The sequence below is a fragment of the Chiloscyllium plagiosum genome, chromosome 38 (genome assembly GCF_004010195.1).
Source record: "Chiloscyllium plagiosum isolate BGI_BamShark_2017 chromosome 38, ASM401019v2, whole genome shotgun sequence".
NCBI lineage: Eukaryota > Metazoa > Chordata > Chondrichthyes > Orectolobiformes > Hemiscylliidae > Chiloscyllium > Chiloscyllium plagiosum.
In genome coordinates this window covers 5,543,679-5,565,176 of record NC_057747.1, presented here as the reverse complement: position 1 = coordinate 5,565,176, position 21,498 = coordinate 5,543,679, and the positions used below count along the sequence as shown (strand labels likewise).

The following is a 21,498-nucleotide window of genomic DNA, read 5'->3' as shown; positions in this document are numbered from 1 at the left end:
GGTTATCGGTCTCTCGAAATTTGCATGATTGCCTCAGGAGACGAGGACATTCTCCCCATGAAATAGCACAGTTTGATCACCTTCCACAGCCTATATCCCGCAGCTCCTCTTGGTACATGGTACAGTTACAGGTTGGTTTCTTAGTGCAGGTGGCTGCCTAGTCATGCGAGTAAGTGGTAGCCTTATAGAAAAACCCTCCTTTTATACGTTTGCAAAAGTCAAGAATTACCGTTTGTGTCACAGACGGCTTCTTCGGAACAGTCCTGAAGAGATCCGCATCTACACCGTCTCCAAAAATACTGTCTTTGGTTGAAGGCACTTTTACAGACCGTGGCTTGGCATAGAAATTAAAAAGTAAGTAAGTGTTAGCATTAAAGCTGGTGACTTGCAGAAATTTAAACATGCAGTCTTTAACTCTTTGCTGTTTAAGTGGACTCACATGACAGGATGCACAGTTTTAAACTTTCCACCTAACACTGAAAAAAACCCAATGGTACTCAGTCATCCATAACTCAGACTGGCTTTCTTCCCAACAGCCTGATTAGAGCGGAATCTGGACAGGACTGTGCTGTGCACTAACATGTGACACACACTGCCATCAGTGAAAGTTAACACCAGGGCTATTGAACTTATTTTATTCTGATTGCACAAGTTAGATAATTATCCATTTTGCAGTGACAGAGCAAAACATCAGTTTTCAAAAGCTGATTAAAGCGAGTAGCTGGATCGGAATACAACTGAAAAGAATTTTGTTGCATCTAAAAGAATTCATCCTTTTGCTCCAATTACAGATTTTTACTCACTTCGCTAACTACGGTCAGTGATAAGTTGGAGATTTCCAGCAGCTATGTTTTTTATTACCTTTGAAGTGCTGAATAGGTCATCAGTTCCGTCAAAAAGATCACTGCTTGGAAGCTCTGGGAGCCTCGCCTGTTCTGTGGGCGGAGGGCTAACGGGGGGCTTTTTACCCAGCGTTTTAACCTGCAATAGAATCTCGGGGTCAGGAGGTATCAACAGAGATTTTATTTGCATCATTTTAAGACAGAGTTTCAGGTTTTCAAAGCTGACTGTTTAAATAGCTGGATGAGTGAACTGTGGCTAGAGGCTGTCATAATTGACATAGAAATACACAAATAACGAGCAGAGTAAGCCTAGAACTAACCTCTGATTTTAAAGCATCTGCAAAGAGATCGACATCAGGGTCATTGTCTTTCTGTTGCTGTTGACTGAATAGCAGCTCCTCATCCTGGAACACCCTGGTGCTAACACCACCCTCAGGAAGCTGAAGGAGAAGAAATTGATTCAAGTGGCTGCTTGTTAAGTGCCAAGTGTCAAGAAGACTTCCACTCTGCTGTTTACCTTTTCATTTTTCATGAGCTTACACTGGTTGTGCACATCCTCCAGATTCTCATCTTCGTCTTCATCAAACAGGCTCACAACAGAGTTCAAATTGCTGTGTAATTCTCCCAGCAAACCAGCAACACTCGGTTTGGCTAGATCATCACATTCCTGGGCAACGACAGCCTCAGAGACCAGCTGAAAACATAAGGACAAAGACAATGTGATTTTTTCCACTCACCTTTTGTTAATGGCAAGATCCTTAAAATCCAAGATGCTAATTTACATTCTATCCTGTGCTCCATGAACCCACCTAACTAGCTTGACCCGAACTACACAGGGCCTTGATGCTCTTTTGACCGGAATGTGGAGATAACACAAATCCAGCGTGGCCTTGTCCCAAAGGGTGCTGGATTTAAGCTTTGCATCTGTATTGAAAAGTCTATAAAAAAAAGTCTACATAATTTGCCTTTCTAATCTAGTCCATTTCACCCTTGAGTGACAGTGAGCAAAGCAGTATCCCTTTCCTCCCCGTATCTGACTGCTCCCAACCTTGACTCCCTAATTTCAAATATTCACAGTACAGAATGCTGAGAACTCAGTCACAACTCAATGCAAGTAATGAGAGTCAAGGGACCTGAGCAGTTTCAGGTTTGCGGATTCGAATAGAATCATGTGCTTTTCCATCCAAATGATTCCAAATGACTATGCTCTCAGTTCGATTAGGCTACTTGTATTCACACCTGTATTTGTAGCAACAGTTGCCCAGTTGAACAATTAGTAAAAATGAAACTGGCTCAATATTGCAAGAGTGGGGAAAACAAATAATGACATTTTGAAAAATGTTCATATTACAGAGGCGGCTGTGCCGGACATCTTAAAACACAAAAAGGTCCATAAATCCTGGGACCTGATCAGGTGAACCTAGAACTCTGTGGGCAGCTAGACAGGATATTGCTGGGCCCTTACGGAGATATTTGTATCATCAATAGCCACAGGGAAGGTGCCATCTGGAGGTTGGCTAACGTGGTGCCACTATTTAAAAAAGGTGGTAAGGAAAAGCTAGGGAACTATAGACTGGTAAGCCTGACATTGGAGGTGGGCAAGTTGTTGGAGGTAAATCCTGTCCTCAGGTTTCCATGTATTTGGAAAGGCAAGGACTAATTAGGGGTAGTCAACGTGGCTTTGTGCGTGGGAAATCTTGTCTCACTAACTTCATTAAGATTTTGAAGAAATAACAAAGAGGATTGATAAGGGCAGAGTTGTAGACTTGATTTATGGACTTCAGTAAGGTGTTCAACAAGGTTCCTCATGGTAGACTGGTTAGCAAGGTTAGATCACATGGGAGAGAAGAAGATTTGGATGAGCTATTTGGATACAGAACTGGCTTGAAGATAGAAGACACAGGGTGGTGGAGGGTTGCTTTTCAGACTTGAGGCCTGTGACCAGCAGTGTGCCACAATACTGCTGGGTCCACTGCTTTTAGTCATTTACATAAATTATTTGGACGTGAACATAGGAGGTATAGTTAGCAAGTTTGCAAATGACACTAAAATTGGAGGTGTCATGGACAATGAAGACGGTTACCTCAGAGTACAATAGATCTTGATCAGATGGGCCAATGGGCCGCGGAGAGGTAGCTGGAGTTTAATTTAGATAAACGTGGTGTGCTGCATTTGGGAACGGTAAATCAGGACATGACTTATACACTTAATGGTAAGGTCCTGGCGAGTGTTGCTGAGTGCAGGTTCATAGTTCCTTGAAAGTGGAGTTGCAGGTAGATAAGGTAGTGAACGCAGTAATTGGTATGCTTGCCTTTACTGGTCAGCGCGTGGAGTATAACAGTTCAGAGATCATGTTGTGGCTGTACAGGGCACTGGGGAGGGCACTATTGGAATACTGTGTTCAATTCTGATCTCCTTGCTCTAGGAAAGATGTTGTGTAACTTGAAAGGATTCAAAAAGGATTGACAAGAATGTTGCCAATGTTGCAGAGTTTCAGCTATAGGGAGAGGCTGAATAGACTGGGCCTAATTTCCCTGGAGCGTCAAAAGCTGAGGGGTGACTTAATAGAGATCTATAAAATCATAAGGGGCATGGACAGGGTAAATAGACAAAACTTTTTCCCCCGGGTGGGGGAGTCCAAAACTAGAGGGCATAGGTTTAACGTGAGACAGGAAAACATTTATAAGGGACCCAAGGGGCAACTTTTCATGCAGAGGGTGGTGCGTGTATGGAATGAGCTGCCAGAGGAAGTGGTGGATGCTGGTACAATTGCAACATTTAAACGGTATCTTGATGGGTATATGAATAAGAAGGGTTTACAGGAATATGGGCCAAATGGAACTAGATCTATTAAGAATATCTGGTTGGCATGGACGAGTTGAACTGAAGGGTCCACTTCCATGTTGTACACCTGGTATCTTGATGGGTATATGAATAAGAAGGGTTTACAGGAATATGGGCCAAATGGAACTAGATCTATTAAGAATATCTGGTTGGCATGGACGAGTTGAACTGAAGGGTCCACTTCCATGCTGTATACCTCTATGATTATGTTTTACAGGGAAGGAAATACACCACTCTTCTAGCATCTGAAACTTCATTCATATCGTGCTGCTCATGAGTACCAGGTGTCCTACAGCATTTTATAACCAGTGAAGCACTCTGGAAGACTAGTCACTGTTCTAACACAGAAAACAGGTCACCAACATAGACTTATGATTCCACCAACAGCAATTTGATAATGACTGGATTATCCTTTATTTTTGTGATGTTGACTGGCCAGGGCTCAGGGGATACTTCCTCTGGTCTTCCTCAAGAGGGTGCTACGGATCTTACATATCCATCCAAGAGGATAGACAGGGCTTTGGTTTAACATCTGATCCAAAACCCAGTTCCTCAGACAATGCAGCACTGAGTACAGCACTGGAACATCAACTTTATTTTTATGTTGAAGTCCCAGAGTGGGACTTAAAATCATGACTTCTAAACAAAAGCATTACCAACTGAGAACTGGTGAATGCTAGCAGTTTATAGGTAATTAACTGTTGTACAATAAATACCTGCCATACCAGTGATGCTCACATCAATAAAGCTATCTACAGAAAAGAAAAAATTCTTTTGTCTTTGACATACCACCTTTGTGTCACTTTGCTCAAGAATATCAGACCCAGCAAATAGGTGTGTTGTTCCCACTGACACTGGTTTGCCACCAGCTCCCTGTTCCACTTGTCTCTTCCCATCAAACTCTGTGACAGAGTGATTGCTCTCAATTTCACCAAAGAGGGGTGAGCTCTGCGGAGGGGAAGGCTTCTGTAAAAACAAAAATTAACAACCATTGAATGATGGGACAAGCTTGAGGGGTCTGGTATATTTCTTCTCCTAATTTGAATACTCGTGAAATAGCCAAGTACTCAAGCTCCACGAGAAAATCATTGTCCAGAACCAAGCACACTGTACACAGGAATCACTACCTCATCCACAATATCTGAAATTGTATCAAATCCCAGTAATGTCCACTGACCGACAATGATCCCCGAACTGTTTAAAACTGTCATTGGTTTACTTACAATCGATCATGCTACTATTGGAGTAATGCATGCAACTCTGACCCCCACCTACCTCTAATCTCCTCCAGCTTTACAATCCTCAGATCCCTGCACTCTTTCAATTCTCACCTCTTGTGCATTTGGTTTCTGTCCCTGCATCATTGGCTGTCTCTAGAATACCTCCCGAAACCTCTGCTCCTTTGTGTCACAACTTAAAACACACCTTCATAGCCAAAGTGCCTTACGTGGCAGGTTATCTTTGAAAACACTCCAGTGAAGCTCCTTGAAACATTTATATTCTGTTGAAGATGCTGTATTTCCAAAGGCTCGTTCCTTCTGTATAAACCTGGGCACTGAATACTATAGGAGAAAGTGAGGTCTGCAGATGCTGGAGATCAGAGCTGAAAATGTGTTGCTGGAAAAGCGCAGGTCAGGCAGCATCCAGGGAACAGGAGAATTGACGTTTCGGGCATAAGCCCTTCTTCAGGAATCCTGAAGAAGGGCTTATGCCCGAAACGTCGATTCTCCTGTTCCCTGGATGCTGCCTGACCTGCTGCGCTTTTCCAGCAACACATTTTCAGCACTGAATACTATAGACTACTCAATACAAAGAGAGGAAAACATATTTCTGTGGAATCATGTGCACCACATGATGTCCCAAAATTTTCTCCCAGCCAATTAATTACTGTTTGAAGTGTATTCACTATTGTAGCGCAGAGAAATTGTGGCAAGAAGGCAGCACAGATCCCATTCCTGCTCTTCTCTAACATTTACATGTGTGCACTTGACAATGCTTTTCTAGCATTAAGTTGTTTTGTCTTCCCACTCATCTGGAAGTCACCTCCAGGAGGTTTACAAGAACTCTGACTCTCATGGTCTATACATTTCAGCTTCACAAAAAAGCAACAGTGAGCAGATTTTTTTTGTTTTAAAAATTGTTAGTGAACAGGAATGCAAAGATAGTATTTTGCTACCAATGACATCATTAACAACTTCAATCTCAATACCTGAGAAGGAGGTGGTTTGTTAGCTGCTGGTTTAGATGCAAACAGATCACCTTCATCATCATCTTCAAACAAAAGGGACACTTTATGGGATTTCTTCTGACTAGACAGAAAAGACGAGAGAGATTACAACATACTGAAAATATATAGAAACTTGCAATTGACAATGGGCTGAGAAGCTGAGAAATGTTGGCTTAACAGAAATGTCACTGCACTACTAATTGAGGCACCTAGGTAAAATACTTAATTAATTAATTAATTAATCTGGACACAAAAGGTTACTTTTAGTAATGTAATGGTGACCATGAAATCAATATTGTAAAAAAAAAACCATGATTACTGATATCTATTTAGAGAAAAATATCTGCCATCCTTAGCTAGTCTAGCCTAATTGTGAATTTAAACCTACAACTGTGTGAATGACTCTTAATTGATCAAAGATTAAAGAAAATAACTATTTAATGCATTCAAAATCTCAGGTTACACTTTCTCACCACAACCTCAGGAACACAGATTAAGAGAAGGGGATTAAAACCGAGGACAATGGAGGACTGTGGAAGTGATAATAATGCACCTTTCAACATTAAAATGGACATGCATTTTCAACATTTTATACCCATGTCTCATTTAAAAACCTAGTTTGTGAAATGGAGGTACAGACAAATGAGCTCAATGAGTAGGCTGTAAAATAACTTTTACATGCTGAATACTTGTAAACAACAATGGGTTAATTTGACCTATTCACATCAATATTTCCTGAAGTCTGCAGTTATAATTTGCAATGTGGCTTGTTTAATGTTACACTTGAAGATAACTTCCCAAGATGCAGAATGAACAAGCACTCTGTCTGAATGCAACCTGACAGATCACTGATGTTCTCTTGAAAAACCTAAAATTTATCATCTTAGGCTTAACTGAGTTGACAATTTAATATCATCTGTAAAGAGTCATTCTGGGGGAAATATGAGAAACCTCAGCTACAAGAATAGATTGGAGAAGATGGAACTGTACCAATTGGGTTTCCTGAATTATTACACAAGGGTATATGGGGAAAAAGGCAGGAGTCTTGCACCAAGTCACAATGCTCAGACAGTGCTGGCGCAGACACAATGTGCTGAATGGCTTCATTCTGTATGATAACACATGTAAGATTATTTATTCAGTTTGTGGGCAATTAGGGATGGACAACAAATGCTGGCCCTACAGGTGACACCTACATCACACCAAATAACCACAGAGCAAATACCACAATAAATCAGATACACATCTCCTGTACAGACGTAAATCACCGCTCTTTTATCCTTTCAAAATGCTTCTTAAAAGTGACCTCTCTGACCAAATTTTGGATATCTGTCCTCATATTATGGGGTTTTGTTCAATTTTGTTAATTAATAGGGAAAAGCAATGGATTATTAATCCAGAAACTCAGCTAATGTTTACCACTGCAAATGGTGGAACTTGGATTCAATAAAAGAAAGATCTGGAATTAAGAATCTACCGATGACCATGAAACCATCATCAATTGTTGGTTCACAGATATTGGGGGGGGGGGGGGGAATCTGCCATCCTTACCTGACCTGGCTGAGATCAGATGAACCACCTGGCATCAACCTCGGCACCGGAAAAGACAATGGTAGAAACAGCCCTGCCGACCCTGCGAAGTCCTGCTTCCTCATCTGGGGGGTGCTAATGCCACAGTTGGGAGAGCTGTCTCACAGACTAGTTAAGCAATTGCCTGACAGACATACTTACAGAATCACCATCTCTAAATATGTCCTCTCCCAGCTGCAGAACACAGTGGTAGTGGGCAACTCCATCCCAATTGTACAAGGAGTCCTCAACATAGGATCTGGACCCCATAAAGACTCATAGCTCCAGGTTAAACATAGGCCAGGAAACTGTCCCCCCTGCATGAATGAATCAATAGTCCTCCATGTTGACCAACTAGGAGGAAGTACTGATGGTGGCAAAGGTGCAAAATGTACTCTGGGTAGAGGATTTCAATGCCCTTCACCAAGAGAGCTCAGCAGCAGCGCTACTGATTGAGCTGGTCAGGTCCTAAAAAGCTGCGAGACTGGGTCTGTGGCAGGCGGTGAGGGAATCAAGAGAAAAGTAGGCTTGATCTCGTCCTTACTAATCTGCCAGTTGCAGATGCATTTGTCCATGACAGTATCTGAAACAGTAACCACTGCAGTCCTTGAGGAGACAAAGTCCGGCATTCATATTGAGAATAACCTCAATTGTGTTGTGTGGCACTATCAACGTGTTAAATGGGATAGATTTCAAACCGATCTAGGAACTCAAGACTGGGCATCTATAAAAGGTGCTGTGGACCATCAGCAGAATTGTACACCAGCACAATCTGCAACATATGCCCAGCATATCCCCAGCTCAACTATTACCATCATGCCAGGGAATCAATCTTGATTCAGTGGAGAGTACCGGAGGGCTTACCAGAAGTAGCACCGGGCATTTTTTAAAAAAAAACAGCAGTGTCAACTTGTTGAAGCAGGACTACAAGTATGCCAAGCAGCACAACTAGCAAGTGATAGACAGAGCTAAGCGACTCCATAACCAACAGATCAGATTTAAGCACTACAGTTCTGTCACATGCAGTCGTGAACGGTGGAAGGCAATTAAACCTTATCATCGGAAGAGATCGTTCCACAAAAATGCCCGTCCTCAATGATGGAAGAACCCATCAATGCAAAAGATAAAGCTGAAGCATATGCAGTAATCTTCAGCCAGATCCATCTCGCTTCCTCCAGTTGTCCACAACCTCATAGGTACCAGTGTTCAGCTAATTTAATTCACTCCACATGTTAAGAAATGGTTGAAGGCACTGGATACTACAAAGACTACGGGCCTAGGCAACAGTCCATCAACAGTACTGAAGACTTATATTCCAGAACTCGCTGCTCCATCAGCCAAGCTAGTCCAGTGCAGTTACAACACTGGCATCTACCCAATGTGGAAAATTCCCCAAGTATGTCCTTTATACAAACAGGCAGACAGCTCCAGTCCGGCCAATTACAATCCCATCAATCTACTTTCAACCATTAGGAAAATGACAGAAGGTATCATCGACAGTGCTATCAAGCAGCACATGCTCAGCAAGCCTAATTTGATTTCCACCAGAGCCACTCAGCTATTGACCTCATTAACAGCCTTGGTTCAAAAACAGACAAAAGAGCTGAATTCCAGGGGTGCGGTGAGACTGACAGCCCTCGATATCAAGCCCACATCTGATGGTGTGTGGCATAAGGGAGCCCTAGCAAAACTGCAATCAATGGGTATTGGGGACAAACTCTCCACTAGTTGGAGTCATACATAGGAAGAAGGTTGTGGTTGTTGGAGGTCAGTCATCTCAGCTCTGCAGGAGTTGTCAGGGTAGTGCACTGGGTCCAACAGTCTTCAGTTGCTTCATTTATGATCTTCTCTCCGTCACAATATCAGAAGTGGGGATGACTGCACAATGTTCACCACAATTCTCAACTCCTCAAATGCAAGAGGATCTGGACAATATCCAGGCTTGGAAAAATGGCAAGTAACATTTAAACCACAAAAATACCAGGCAATGACCATCTCCAATGAGAGACAATATAACCACTATCCTTTGACATTCAATGGTTATCATCCTGAATCCCCTATTAAACTCCTTGCAATTACCATTGACCAGAAACTCAACTGGTCTCACCTCAAACAGTAGCTACAAGAGCAGGTCAGATGGAAGGAATACTGTGGTGAGTAACTGACTTCCTGACTCCCAAAGCTTGTCCACAAGGCATAAGTCAGGAGTGTGGTGGAATATTCCCCACTGCCTTGGATGGGTCCAACTCCAACAACATTCATGAAACTTGATACCACCCAGAACAAGGTCCATATCCACTAGCATTCACTCCCTGCACCACCGATGCTCAGTAGCAACAGTGTGAACCATCTTCAAGGTGATCTGCAGAAATTCACCAAAGTGCCCAGACATCACCTTCCAAACCACGACTACTTCCATTTAGATGGACAAGGGCAGCAGATAAGTGGGAAAACTGCCACCAGCAAGATTCCCTCCAAGCTACTCACCATCCTGACTTGGAAATATATTGTCATTCATTTACTGTGACTCAGAATCCCCTCCCCAAAGGAATTATGGGTCAGCCTACAGCAGATGGAGTGAAGCAGTTCAGGATGGCCACTCACCATCACCAAAGGTATCTAGGGATAGGCAATAAATACTGGCTAGCCAGCAACACCCATGTCCCATGAATGAATTAAAAAACATTAATACTTCTATCTTCAGGTTGTTTATATAGTGCCTTTATTGTAATTAACTTAGTGTTTATAAACCACACCCTCCAAGCACCTTTCACACAATGAAGCTTGGAACTCTTTCTGTAATCCTCCATAAAGTCTGTTCCCAAGTATTTTCCATCCAGTGAGCCAGATCCTAGCTTGTTCTAGCAGTGGCATGTCCTCTGTGTAGCCTTGGATCTTTAAATTGAAAAGAAGGATAAACACAATGGCTTCTCAAGTAGATCAGATGACTATAGATGGCTTCTTGGTCTGTACAAGGTTCCTTTTGGTTTTAGTACTTTAAGAATTCTCTTTCTGCACTTGAGAAAACACCATCTCCACAAGCTGTAACTTCTCTCATTTCTGGAGCTCCTCGCATGCTTTCAGAATACTGCTTTCCTTTAGCTCTTACCTTTCCTTCTGAGTCACACCAAATAAGTCACCCTCTTCAGGATAGTCAAACAGACTGGTCTTCTTTGGTGCTCTTGAGGTTGCAGCAGCCTTGGGCACCTCTTGTTTCTTCTCACCCACAGACTGAGAGGCGGAAATGGTTTGTTGTCCCAAACTTTGCCATTCGTCCTGCAAAAAGGAAATGTACAATGAAGCAGTAGTTTTGCACAGGATGACGTGAGGTTTGTGAAGTGAGATAGATATTGAAGGGTCATAAAAAGGTTTGAGCTATTTAGAATAGGCCAGGATTTCAGGTTACTTTTGTTTGATGGACTAGTGCTTGAAACAAATGGAAATGGGGCCAAAGTAATTTGCATTATTACTGTCTTTAACAGAGGAAGTTCAACTGAAGAGTTTCAAATTCTTACAGGAACATACCAAGGATGGAGGACTTCAGTTGTTTGGAGAGAGAAGAGATCTTGGGATTGTTCTCCAAAGAGCAGAGAGTCAATAGGAGATTTGAGAGTATTATTTGAAATCAGAGGAGCTTGGATAAAGTTATTAGGGAAAAATTATTTCATTGCAATCAGTACACAGAGGACACAGATTTCAAATAACTGGCAAACATCTAGGAGAAAGTTGTAAAGTGGAAAAATAGCTTTCAATGTCGCAAATTATTATACTCTGGAAATACTGCCCAAAACGGTCGACGATGATGATATAATGATATTTGAAAAGGAAATTGGATTATTGCTGAAAATTGGAAAACATACAAGGTGAGGGAAAAGGTTAAGCAGTTCAATAGTGCACAGAAGCGGCACAGGCATGATAGTATCAGACAGCAAAGAAGGCCTCTTGGCCTATGATAACAGTTTGAGCTGGAGACTGCAGGAGGAAGTGAGCACTATGACCAGGTGAACAGGTTCAGGGAGATACTCCAGAATGCGTGTGTGAAATAGAATCATCGAGTCTCACAGCATGGAGACAGCCCCTTCGGTCCAATTCATCTACACTGACCAGACATCCCAATCGGAGTCCCATTTGCCAGCATATGGCTCAAATCCTTCCTAAATCATATACCCATTCAGATGCCTTTTAAATGTTGTAATTGTGGATTTATGGGAAAACAGTGGCATTGTGATAACATCACTGGACTAGTGACTCAGAGTACCTGGTGGAATTTGAGTTCAATTAAATCTGGAATTGAAAGCTAGTTTCAGTCACAGAGACCATGACATTATCACTGCTTGTTGTAAAACTCTTCTGGCTCATGAAAGCCATTTAGAGAATAAATGCTGCATGCTTATCAAGACTGGCCTACAAGTGACCCCTGGCCCATAGTACTGAGGCTGACTCTGAACATTCTCTGACATGGTGTGGCAACTACTCAGTCCATAAAGCAATTAGATATGGGCAACCAATGCTAGACTACATCGAAGGCAAGAATAACTTTAGAAATCTGACATGTTGGAGAGATCAGGGACTGCTTATCACACCAGAGCTGGAAGAGCAACCCAGAATGCAGTTAGAGAAATTGCGGAGAGAAACTGTGAAGGAATTAGAGGATCAAAGTTTTAAAGAAGCTGCAAATAAAAAAAGGCATAAACATCACTGAATAAAAAAAACAAGCAAACTGCCAGAGCTTTTTGTTTTTTGATCATCAGGACAGAATTGCAAGAATAAAACATTTCAAAGGGAATAACTATTTATGCTGCATGAGAAGATTATGCTGATTATATGGTAAACGGATTCAAATTGGCTGGAGGTATTGACATGGACGATACACCAAGAAAAAGTTAACCTCTAGCCTTTTGTTTAAATCCAAACCAAGTAAGCCGACAATGATTGGTCAAGGAATGCCATGAGCTAATGCATCAGGGAATAGCTGTCCCTAAAGCTTTTGCTCAGCTGGAAAAAGTGGTATGATGATCGGTACATTGGTTTTAGAAGTAGCTCTGGGTGAATGGGTTAAGACAGAAAAAATTTGGGGAACAGCAAAAGAGACACTGGAGAGAGGAGGATTCAGGAGGCAAAAGTACAATGAAAGCTTCAGCAGCAGTTGGTACAGGATGGGAAAATTCAATGTGGAAGTAGACAGTCTCAATAACAGATGTGATATGAGGAGGAATTTTAATGCTTCTCCCTGATGAGTGAGGAAAGCTATCAGAAATAAACAGAATCTTAAAAAGTGCGCAAAGCATTTCTAAACCTCCTTACCTTGTCATCACTATCAAACAGAGCAGCAGATTTTGATCCAGTAGCTGCAGTTTTAGGCTCATGCGGTTGCTGCGATTTCTTTATGGCAGAAAGATCATTTGATGGAGCAGAACTGAAGAGATCACCCTATAAAATTCAGCACAAATGGGAACTAGCACCAGATTCAGAGTGGGAGGAGCCACAATCCTTCAACATTCTCAGACATAAGCCAATTGTTTACACACAAGCTAAGTGTTTACTGAATATATTGAAGGGAGTTAGTTTTGACAGAAATCCTAGCCTCTGATTTGCACTTGCAGCCATAGTATTAGTATGGCTGGTCCAGTTCAGTTTCTGGTCAATGCTAATCCCGGATTGACAATGTTAGGGCATTCAGGAACAGTAATATCATTGAAGGTCAAGGACAGACAATTCAATTCTGTCTTGCTGGAGATGGCCATTGCCTGGCATTTACATGGCTAAGTACTCACTACTTATCGGCCCAGGCCTGAATGTTGCCCAGGTATTGAAAAATATGAAATCTTGAGGGACTTGACAGTGTAGATGTGGAGGGGATGTTTCACCTTAGGGGCAAATCTAGAACTTATTGCCAGGGTAAAAAGAGATTAGATGTTTCTTTTATTTCCCAGAGGGTCACAAGGCATTGGAATTCTCTTCCTTAAAAGGAGATGGAAACTAAGTTCTTGATTAAATAACTTTAAGGCAGATGTAGATAGGTTCTTATTAAGCAGGGGGATGCAAGGTCAGAAGTAGGCAGGAATGCAGATTTGAGGTTGCAATCAGATTAATTATGATCCTATTGAATGGCAAAGTTAGAATGAGATGCTACTCTTCCTCCTGATTAGTTTGTTTGAATTCTCGAAAGTATTAAGTGAGTTAAACTCAAGAGTAGAAGGAAAGAACAATTCTGGTCACGACTGGCAGCCAGGATCATTCCATTCAGTATTCAGTGGAGTGTCCAATGAGTTTAAAAATTGACAGCATACAAATCATAGGAAAATCTGACTGAGTAGCTGAGTTAAGTGTGATAAATAACTTTTCTTTCTCCCTAGGTCAATCTCGGTTGCAAAAAAGTCCTACATAATTATCTTCCCAACAGTTCAGAAAATGTCATAATTAGAGGAGGGTCAGAAAGAGAAAAAGATAGGCAGAAAGTGAGAGCTGTGAAAAAACAACAGGTCAGGAAAATGCCAAAGAGTTAGTGACAAAGCAAATCAAAAATATAGACAACCACCACCTTGCTCCCTTCTTATGTGATTAAAGTAGTCAGATTTGTAGATGAGGGGTCTTGCTCTTAGGATTCAAAATGACAGTTAACTCTCAAGGTCATTCCTGTAACTCTCTTCCCAGCAGCTCCAGAGATTACTTGATTAAATAAGTGCTACTTAGGTTTATAGCATTGCTCAAGAGGAGAGGAAGGATTATTGGTAAATTAGTTATTTTAAGAATGTTTTTATATTAGAATTAAAAATTACTTTACCTCATCATTGAAGAACGAGACTGGAATCTGGCTGGACGTGTTCTGGACTAAGGATTGCTTTGATTGGTGCCTTTTTGTGGCCTTGTTTGAAGAGAATAAGTCCTGTTATGGTCAAGAAGGAGTTTGAGGCAAGTGAGGATCCTATTAAGAAGTGGTGCCTGCACAATAACAATTCTTGGGGGACGTTTCAATTGTAATTTCATCCAAAGAATGAATGGAAAACATTATGACACAAAGAATCGATACTTTATTGCAACAAAATTTGATCCATATTCGATTTCAGGTTAGTTGGTCTCAGTTGCAGTTAATATAATAATCATAGGGAAAATTCAGGCAGAGGTTTCATGTCTGACTGCAACCCAGTAACCACTGGAGAGTCTTCAGGGGAAATAGAGTCAGAGTTGTACAGCATGGTAACAGACCCCTCAGTCCAAATTGTCCATGCCAGATATCCTAAATTAATCTACTCACATTTGCCAGCATTTGGCCCATTTCCCTCTAAATCCTTCCTATTCATATACTCATCCAGATCAGGGCAGTGTCTGCCATTCTTGAAATACTGTTGAAGAGGGGGGATTAGGATGAAAAAAAGGAGGTTGCTGACACTTACCACCAAGAGCTCAAGAATTTGGTCAGATGGATCACCAGATTTTCAGGAACCATACACTGACAAATGGGGTAATTGGTGGGGTTGGGCAGGTCAAGAGTGAAAACTGTTACCAAATCCCAAATTTCATTCATCCCAAGATAACAACATTCATTAAGAAACAAAAAAAGAGAATTGAATGGATTATTCTTGATACACTATAATCTTCAATATCTAGCTAATGGTAGTTATAGGTCCCACAATAGGGTGACTTAGAACACTTTTCATTTCGCTTGTAAAAATACATCCGACAAACTCTAAATTTTAATTTTAATTTACACAACACAGTCTTTGCTGTTGCAGGATTTAGAATTTCATCTCACGTGATATAAACGATCTGATTTATATGAAACTTTGTTTCAGGGAACGTGGGAATAAAAAAACTTTCAGCAAACAAAAACACATAGGTGTAAGCAGAGTTATCCTGGAATAATTAGAAACTGCTTGGGTCTACAGATCTGCACTGTTGGTACCACATAAAGGATACTGTAATCTTTGGAAGTCAGTTCCCTTACCTGAGAGTCATCATCATCAGAGAAGAGACCAGAACTGGTTTGGGACTTTTCAACAAGTGGGGGGGAGGATTCTACTAATTCAGAGTGCAGCTGCGCATTCTTGGAAACAAAAAGATATTCAGTTGTAGAATTTAGTTTTTTTTCATACTTTTTTTTGCATAATGTTGTAAACTCAACTGATATGAAATTGCAACAGTAAAACCAAGTAGCAAAACTAAATTGTTAATCTTGTTTAAAGGAGCACCAATAAGTAACTGTTTAGGCCAATAAGCATGTATTTCTGTCCTTTGTTGAAATGTTGGAAAAACATTTTTGTGCATCAAAACAATGAGAGGGGTCAGGAAAGTGAACAGAAGCAAAGACAAGTCCACAAAGTTGCAAAATCTTGGCCCAGATCTTCCTATCAGATTGGAAACCCTATTTCTGTCAAAGGGAAACAGAATATATACACTTAACTTCCTTTGATTTTTGGCAATTTTCAAATTAAGGAACTTTCCTAACTGACACAGTGCAGGAACCTTCAGGGAGAGCTGCACTTCCTTTTAAGGCATGTAGCCGGTGTATTTCAACAAGAGTTGCAATATCTCAAAGTTTCTTTGAAAACCTGCAGAGCAATAGTACAGCTGGCATGAGGATGAGGTCGATCAGGAAAGTAGACAGGTCAGGGTGGAGAAAAGTTGGGGGGGGGGGGAAAAGAGGTTTGTCACTTGTATCATTACTCATAAGTTATATAAGCATTTTTCGCACAAGTTTACAAGTAAGTTGGAACTGTTGAAGTCTCCAACTCGAACTCAGAGTCAGAAACATTATCAGAGGGTCCCCCTCTGAAATTATTCAATCTTCTCTGGCAATTCCCATTACCTGTAGTGCATCATTAGAGGTACTGCCCATTTCCAACCATCCAAAAACTGCAAGACTTGCCTCAATATAACTCCACAATTGTGTTAGCTTGCTCAGCCTGCTGGTGGTTATGGGGAAGAAATGATGCAACTGAATTGAAATTACATCAGCTAGGGCAAACCATGGCCTTGCATAGCAAGACATTAGCACCAGAGAAGGATAAGAGGGCAAGAACGTCAGAAATCATTGTGACAGAAGGTAAGTAGTGAAACAATATGCAGTAAAGTCACTTTTGAGATTTGAAGACAAGGATCAGAGTTTTCTGTTACATTACAGCCATTGAGAAGTATCAATTTTATGCAAAATAAATTTGAGCTGAACAAATGTGTTGATAACTGGAGCATTTAGTGTCTGTATCTCTTCCATTAAGGAGTGGTTAAAATCCAATAATACGAGAGGTAGGGACATAGTGGCAACATCACTGATTGGTATTCCAGAAGCCCAGACTAACGTTCTAGGAACAAAAGTTTGAATCCCTCTGTGGGAGATGTTGAAATTTAAATTTAATTCATAAATAAGAATAAAAACCCGGTCCAACTGTGACCATAAAACAAGTGTTAATTGTTGTCAACATCCTTTAATGAAGGGAAACTGACAGCGTTACCTGGTCTGGCCTGTATGGGACTCCATACCCACTGTCATGTGGCTGACCCTTAACTGCCCCCGAAACAGCATCGAGAGCCAATCAGTTCAAGTTCATTTAGAGATGGCCAAAATACCAGACTTGTCAGTGATGACAACATTTGATGTAATATTAAAGAAAATTATTCCAAAACATTTTACAGTAACCCAAACTCCATTGCCATTCTCTACAGAGCTCTACAGTCCACTCCACTTCCCATTATCTTTCTCCATTCTCTACTGAAAAGATGCATTCATGGATTATTCCACATCAGTCATTTTCAGCAGTTTTTAAAAAAAAAATCATTCATTATACACAGTTCATGATATAGAATACTTTGTTGGTTAGTAGAGACATGGTGGGCCAAAGGGCCTGTTTCTATTTTGAATGACTATGATAAAAATGGAATGGATACATTATTGAAGTACTTGCTTTATAAACCAGTATTTACAGTTCACAAATGATCCTATCATTCTAAAACAGTAACTCACCTGCTGTGCCCCTGATTTCCCTTTGACAGGTTTTGGTGTTACACTTGCTTCAAAGAGCCCACTGTCCTCACTTTCATCAAAAAGACTTGTGGCCAGCTTGCTTTCAGTTTTATCTAAATAGAAATTACAAAGGTGGAAATGTTGATGCAAAACCATTGAATAGTGAAATAAACAGCAGTTATCACAGAATAAAATAGCAAGATTGAGTATGAAAGCAAGCACAAATTGATTAAAGCAAAAAGTCTTCTTTCCATAAGAGACAATGATTTTAAATTCCACCATTCGTCATAGCAGGGACTGGACGAATCCCTTGTACTTTCCTCTTTCTTGTTGAGGATCCCTTGCACTTCCAAATTACAAGACGTGGTTATTGGTGGAGATCGCTTAATATTCATATGCAGTGTTCAAAATGTCCAAACACAAAATGTCTTCACAACAGTATCAAAAGCTAATGAGTGTCATCTTCGCATGCTGAGTGACCATAATTCATTCTCGCTTTGATTCCCTTCCTAAATCTGTGACCTCTGCCACCTAGCTTTATTTAGAAGAATAATTTGTTTAGATGGTGTTTTTCAAGAAATGGAACGTCATGAAGTACAACACGACGAGATACTAGGAAGTGACTTATAGCTCAGTGAACAGATAGATTTCAAGGAACATCTTAAAAGATGGAGAGAAGTAGACACACTGTTTTCCCAAATCACCTGAGGTTGCATGAAGCACAATACATTGATACTGCTGCAAATCTGTGATAGCAGAGTGTGAAATAGGGACTGATTCACTCTAAATTCAGCTTCAATGAAATGGCTACAAATGTTGGAGTCTGGATAACGAACTGGATTTACCTGCTCCCGAGGTTTTCACATTTGATCCAAATAAATCATCTTCCTCATCATCGAACAGCCCTCCAGTATTGACTGGCTCTCGTTTTGCTTTCTTGCTGTGTGCTGTCTCAGAAATCACGTTGGGAGCAAATAAATCTCCACCTAAAAGGGGAATCAAAGTGGTCTCAAAAGTGCCTCTGAACAGACAGAAATAAAGATGGACAACCAGAAATTAAAAACTGAGTGGCAGAAATACTCAGCAGTTTTGAGTCAGTCACAGCGAGGATTGGGAAGAGGATCCTCCCTCTCAAAATATGAAGTCTTCTCGAACAAGGAGACCCCTTCCAAAATAAAGACGTGACAACATTTTTTCCTTGCAGAAGATGGCAAGTGCATAGAATTATCTACTCAAATAGCGGAAGGGACAGACACATTGAAAACTCAAGGTAGAGTTAGACACATTCTTGACTGAGAGGGGAGTCAAGTGTTCGTCAGGGAAGTAGAAAAGTGGAGCTAAAGGTCATAACCAGATCAGCTGTGATCTTAATGATTAAGACTGAGCAGGCCAGAGGGCTTACTGCTGCACACATCTACATACTGCTTTTTCATCATCTTCAGTTTCTTTCAGACTTCAGACCTGTGTCATTTCTTATTTGCCTCAACAGGAAGACTGTTTGATCAGGTACAGGAACATTTTATAATCCCGGTTACTAATATGCAAAAGTCACAGGGACCTTGGCTGTGCAATGGCCCTCTGATCTCCAGAGCCATCTCTCCTAGTGTATTAAACTGTGCCAGAGGTGCAAATGAATAAAATTTGCCCTCTAATCAAAGGGTAATCATGGGGATAAGAAACCTAGCCAGAAACTAGTCAAAACAAGTATTCAGTTAATTCTTTTTTCTCTTGTTCCTTTCACTTCAAAGCCCCTCGTTTAAAAAGATCTGATATTATTATAGTCAAGGTAATTTGCACAAACCTCAGAGCAATAAAGGCTAACACAGACACAGAAGGTTAGACACAATACAAGACTGTTACTTTGTTTTTTTTTTAAAAACACTGATTACAGTAAACCTACCCGGATAAATAGAAACTGCTCCAACTGGTACTTTTTTCCCAGATTTTCTTGCAACAGGTTCTGATTATGAAATTAAAAGGAGGAAATTTAAAATGGGAAAAGCCAACAAGACTCTAGACACCAAATACCTTTTGCTGTTTTCTGACATGTGATTGGATACAACGAGATAACAATCCAAGAAATATTAATGAAACTGGACTCTCTTAGACTAAGAGTCATAGACATACAGCACGGAAACAGACACTTCAGCCCAATTCGTCCACGACAACCAAGTTTCCCAAACTTAAACTAAATACCAGTCACCTGTGTCTGGCCCGTAACCATTTAAACCTTTCCTACTCATCTATCAATCCAAATGTCTTTTGGATGTTACAATTGTACCTGCATCCACTTCCTCTGGCAGTTCATTCCACATACCAACCACCCTGTGGGTGAAAAGTGTGCACCTCAGGTCGTTTTTAAGTCTTTCTCCTCTCACCTTAAAAGTATGTCCCCTAAGTTTGAACTTGAGTTCAAAAGAACTTTGCTATTCACCTTATCCAGCCTCTCCTTAACTCAAATCCTCCAGTCTTGGCAATATCTTGGTAAATCTCTTTTGAACCCCCTTCAGCTTAATATGTACCTAAACCTGGAGGTCTCTTTGTTTGACAACACTCTGCAGGACCCTACCATTAACTGTACAAGTCCTGCCCTTGTTTGTTTTACCAAAATGCAACATGTTGCCCAAATTAAACTCCATCTGCCAATCATCAGCCCATTGGTCCAGCTGATCCAAGATCTCTGTGATCTTAGATAACCTTCTACACTGTCTAGTATACCACCAATTTCGGTGTCATCCACAACATTACTAACCATGCCTCCAACATTCTCATCCAAATTGGTTATATAAATGACAACAAAAATGGATTCAGCACCAACCCCATGGAACACAGCTGGCCACAGGCCTCTAAACTGAAAAACATCACCCCACCACCATCCTCTGTCTCCTACCGTCAAGCTAATTTTGTATCCAATTGGCAAGCTATCTCTGAATTCAATGTGACCTAACTTTACTAATTAGTCTACCATGCGGAATCTCGCCAAAGGCTTTATTAAAGTCCATTTAGACAATGTCTACCACTCTACCCTCAATCCTTTTGGTTATGTCCTCAAAAAACACTCAAATCTGTCAAAGACTGTCTCTAGGACAATGACATGTTCTTGGAGAATAGGCCTCTGCAGTGGTAGCACAAAGCATATTGAAAGCATCAGTGTCAACCCATTTTCAATGCAGCTTTTCTATCATCTTTAAATCCACAAAGAAATGCACAACTTGAAATTGGTGTCAACATGGTGGGGTTCACTCAAGCATACAAAGTAAGTAGAGGGAATGAATAAGTTTAAAATACAAGTAGAGCCACACCAGTGTTATTGTCTGGTTATGGCAGACAACTACCTATGGCAAGAAATTTGCACTATTTATATTGTCATCACCGATGTTAACACAAATGCACCACTTAAGTCTAAAAGCACCAGCTATTTTGGGCATACTACTATTCAAATCGCAGGTCATACTTCATTAAAATGAATTTACCTTCAGTACCAAATACCTCTAGCCTTAACACCATCTAATTTGTGCCAGGTTGTGTTAATGAGTAAACGATTATCAGAGCCATTCTGAGGGGCCCTCTAATGAGGCAACGGCAGCGTCCCTGGACAGGGAGGAGTAAGTTCAAGTGCCACCTGCTCCAGTGGTGCATATTGCTGAGCAGGTTGATTATCAAAATAGATCACAGCCATCCTGAATGAGGTGATGTTGTTTGAGAAACACTTAACATTTAGTTCATATGGTGGGCGAAACAGGCCAGGGCCAACAGGTGCCCTATAAATGGTGTGCACTGTACTCCCAGAAACAGGACATGATACAAGCATAACTGCAGAGCTCTAGAGACCAGGTCAGTAAGCAACCCTTTCATGAAGTTCACACTTTTAGACCTTAAGACATAGAGAAGTAGGCCATTTGGCCCATCACGTCTGCTCTGCCACTCAATGAGATCATTGCTGATCCTCAACTCCACTTTCCTGCCCCTTGATTCCTTTACTAAAAATCGGTCCACGTCAGCCTTGAATATACAACGATTCGGCCTTGAAAGCTCTCCATGATACAAGAATTCCACAG

General features: G+C 40.9%; 1 protein-coding gene across 1 annotated transcript in view; it reads right to left on the bottom strand.

Moving 5' to 3' along the window:
- The window catches only part of washc2c (WASH complex subunit 2C), a 39,589-nt gene that overhangs the window by 17,219 nt on the left and 872 nt on the right, over positions 1–21,498 (bottom strand). Inside the window, exons 2-14 of the mRNA XM_043678610.1 lie at positions 19,341–19,400; positions 18,286–18,426; positions 17,441–17,553; positions 15,428–15,526; positions 14,267–14,368; positions 12,787–12,912; positions 10,592–10,758; positions 5,896–5,995; positions 4,476–4,652; positions 1,360–1,536; positions 1,163–1,282; positions 862–981; positions 230–334 (exon numbers count right to left, since the gene is read on the bottom strand). Coding sequence (XP_043534545.1) covers positions 230–334; positions 862–981; positions 1,163–1,282; positions 1,360–1,536; positions 4,476–4,652; positions 5,896–5,995; positions 10,592–10,758; positions 12,787–12,912; positions 14,267–14,368; positions 15,428–15,526; positions 17,441–17,553; positions 18,286–18,426; positions 19,341–19,400 — 1,607 coding nt within the window. The remainder of the gene's footprint in view (positions 1–229; positions 335–861; positions 982–1,162; positions 1,283–1,359; positions 1,537–4,475; positions 4,653–5,895; positions 5,996–10,591; positions 10,759–12,786; positions 12,913–14,266; positions 14,369–15,427; positions 15,527–17,440; positions 17,554–18,285; positions 18,427–19,340; positions 19,401–21,498) is intronic.